This window comes from Penaeus chinensis, chromosome 35 (genome assembly GCF_019202785.1).
Source record: "Penaeus chinensis breed Huanghai No. 1 chromosome 35, ASM1920278v2, whole genome shotgun sequence".
NCBI classification, from domain to species: Eukaryota; Metazoa; Arthropoda; class Malacostraca; order Decapoda; family Penaeidae; genus Penaeus; species Penaeus chinensis.
In genome coordinates, this window is record NC_061853.1 from 14,767,420 (window position 1) to 14,769,919 (window position 2,500).

The following is a 2,500-nucleotide window of genomic DNA, read 5'->3' on the forward strand; positions in this document are numbered from 1 at the left end:
GACCTGTCACGTGATTTTCTGGAACCTTCCCGCGCATACCTCACGTGACCTATCACGTGACTTTCTGGATCCCTCCGGGGCACAAGGATCTTCGGGAACCTTCTGGAACCTTCCCGCGCATACCTCACGTGACCTATCAAGTGACTTTCTGGACCCCTCCGGAGCACAAGGATTGTTAATATCTTCGATTGGCAATAGAGTAGTTTGGCAATAGTTTACCTGTACTTCACGTGACAAGTCACGTGATTCATGTGACCTAAAATCAATGATCTGATGATCGTATAAAAGGCCATGCAGAGGTCAAGGTAATCAGCCTCCTGGCTGGTACAGTGGTAACGTGCCGGCCTCTCATCCAAGGGGGCGGCGGTTCGCGCCCCGCCCAGGCGCGAGAAGTTGCAATTGTCGCCTGGAGGTTACTACTGTGGCTGGGCACCACAGCGGGTAAGGACAAAAGCCGAGTCAGCACCAGCTGACACACGTTAGCGAGTCGACATTAATCGACACAGGCCGGGCTCCCCTCATTGGCATAGCCCGGGCGAAGCTCAGCTTTGCATATCGGACTTATCCTTATCAAGGTAATCACTCGCCAGAGCAAGACCTTGAAAATGTCTCGAATGCTTTCAACTCGCCGCTCCCGCAAGCCGAGGAATTCCCCTGGAGTCCGTGCCTTGTCTTTCGACGAGGAGACAGTGGACGATCCCCAACCGTCCACTTCCAGAGGATATCCTCGCTTGCGGAATGCCCCAGACCCGCTCCTCTATTTGTACTCATCCGCCGACGAAGTCGATGATAAGGGCTCAGATGAGGACTACACACCTCCAAGGACAAGTAATCTCTCAGGTAAGTTTTCTATCTTTTCTTTGACTTGTGAAAATACCTGCCTCTTTGGCCATAACCTACTTTGTTTCTGCATATCAAAACTTTTTTTACATGGAACTCATGTTTTCTTCGTATTTTTACAGAAGTTGAAATCTCCGGCCAGTTCAACGGTGACGACTCGGATTGGGAGGAATCCGAGTCCGACTCCGGAGAATCTGCCGTGGAGAACAACTCGGATGTAGATTACGACTATGTCCCGCTGGTGGATACCTCCTTGGACTCGGACGAGCCTCTCGCGGAATACGCCAGGCGAAAGTGGGAGCGCAACGCTCCCGGAACCCCTTCTTTTGCTTGGGCAAAGGAGGAGAACTTCGTCAGGCGTAACTGCTTCGAGGGGACACCGGGTGTGCACGCACACCTTGACGAATCGTCCGACCCGATGGAGATATTCAGCAGCCTCTTCCCAGAGGAGTTGTTTCAAACAATTGTGGAGGAGACGAATCGGTAAGCAACTTACTTGTTGTTGTTTTTTTGTGCTCTGCCTTGAAATTTTCTACATGTCCTTTTTTTGGAACACCTGTTTTACAATGTCTTTTTTTCTTCCAACTGCAGGTACGCTCGACAGAACCCGCGAAGCCCTTCATCCCACATGAAGGGGTGGGAGGACACAACGATGCGGGAGGTCCGCTCATTTGTCGGCCTTAGGTTCCTCATGGGACTTCATGGGAAGAGGTGCCAGAGGGACCTTTGGTCGACGGACCCGTTGATGTGCTCGTCGGTGTTCGCCAAGACCATGTCCAGGGACCGCTTCGACATCCTTACCTCCGCCCTCCACTTCGCTAACAACGAAGGGGAGCACAGCGCGGAGGACCGGTTGTGGAAGCTGCGTCCTGTGATTGACGTCTTGGACTCGACGTACCGTTCCGTCTTCGTCCCCAGAAAGAACGTGACCGTACACGAGAGCTTGTGGGCCTTCAAGGGGAGGCATCAGGCCCTTCAGTACAACCCTAGTAAGAGGGGCCTGAAGGTCTACAAGCTGTGTTCGTCCGACGGTCCAGAGGCAGGGTATACGGCGGCCTTCAATATTTACATGGGGCAGGATCGCGGCGAATTTCCGGCGAGTATGAAGGCCGTCGACGACCTGATGGAAAAGGCAAAGCTGCTCGACAAGGGCTATCAGTTGTACACAGACAACTGGTATTCCTCCCCGACTCTCTTCCACTATCTGCAGGCCCGGAAGACCACCGCCGTTGGCACAGTACGTGTCAACAGGCGGGGTATGCCCTCGTACCTGCAGGCGAGTCGGGGACACATCGACTTCCGGAGTAGCAAAACCGGAATGCTTTGCCTGCAGTGGTTAGACAAGCGTCCTGTGACAATGCTATCCACTGCCCACACATCAAAGGTCGTTACCCTGCCTCCCAACCGCCGAGGGGTGGAGAGGTCGAAGCCCGAGGTCGTTGTCAGTTACAACAACGGCATGAAGGGCGTCGACCTCTCGGATCAGCTGGCGCAGTCATAACCAGCAACCAAGAAGACCATCAAGTGGTACAAAAAGGTATTTTTTTACCTGCTGGATATGACCACCATCAACGCTCTGGCTGTCCACCGGGCCCTCGGCGGTAAGATGCCTCAGCGGAAGTTCCGTACGGAACTAGTTCGGGAATTGTTGCAGCGAGGT

The 2,500-nt window shown here is 53.6% G+C and overlaps 1 protein-coding gene across 1 annotated transcript; it reads left to right on the forward strand.

The window, feature by feature from the left end:
- Positions 1-605: 605 nt before the first annotated feature.
- On the forward strand, positions 606-1,946 carry LOC125044082 (piggyBac transposable element-derived protein 4-like). Its single transcript, XM_047640527.1, has 4 exons — positions 606-840; positions 963-1,323; positions 1,432-1,884; positions 1,919-1,946. The coding sequence occupies exons 1-4, from the start codon at positions 606-608 to the stop codon at positions 1,944-1,946; spliced, it is 1,077 nt and encodes a 358-aa protein (XP_047496483.1).
- Positions 1,947-2,500: the final 554 nt, after the last annotated feature.

Bases quoted from the DNA above. Each gene is read 5' to 3' on its own strand.
- LOC125044082 (XM_047640527.1), top strand. From the start codon at position 606: ATGTCTCGAATGCTTTCAACTCGCCGCTCCCGCAAGCCGAGGAATTCC. The intron at 1,324-1,431 runs GTAAGCAACTTA...TTCCAACTGCAG, and splicing joins ATTGTGGAGGAGACGAATCG to GTACGCTCGACAGAACCCGC. The intron at 1,885-1,918 runs GTATACGGCGGC...TACATGGGGCAG, and splicing joins TCCGACGGTCCAGAGGCAGG to GATCGCGGCGAATTTCCGGC.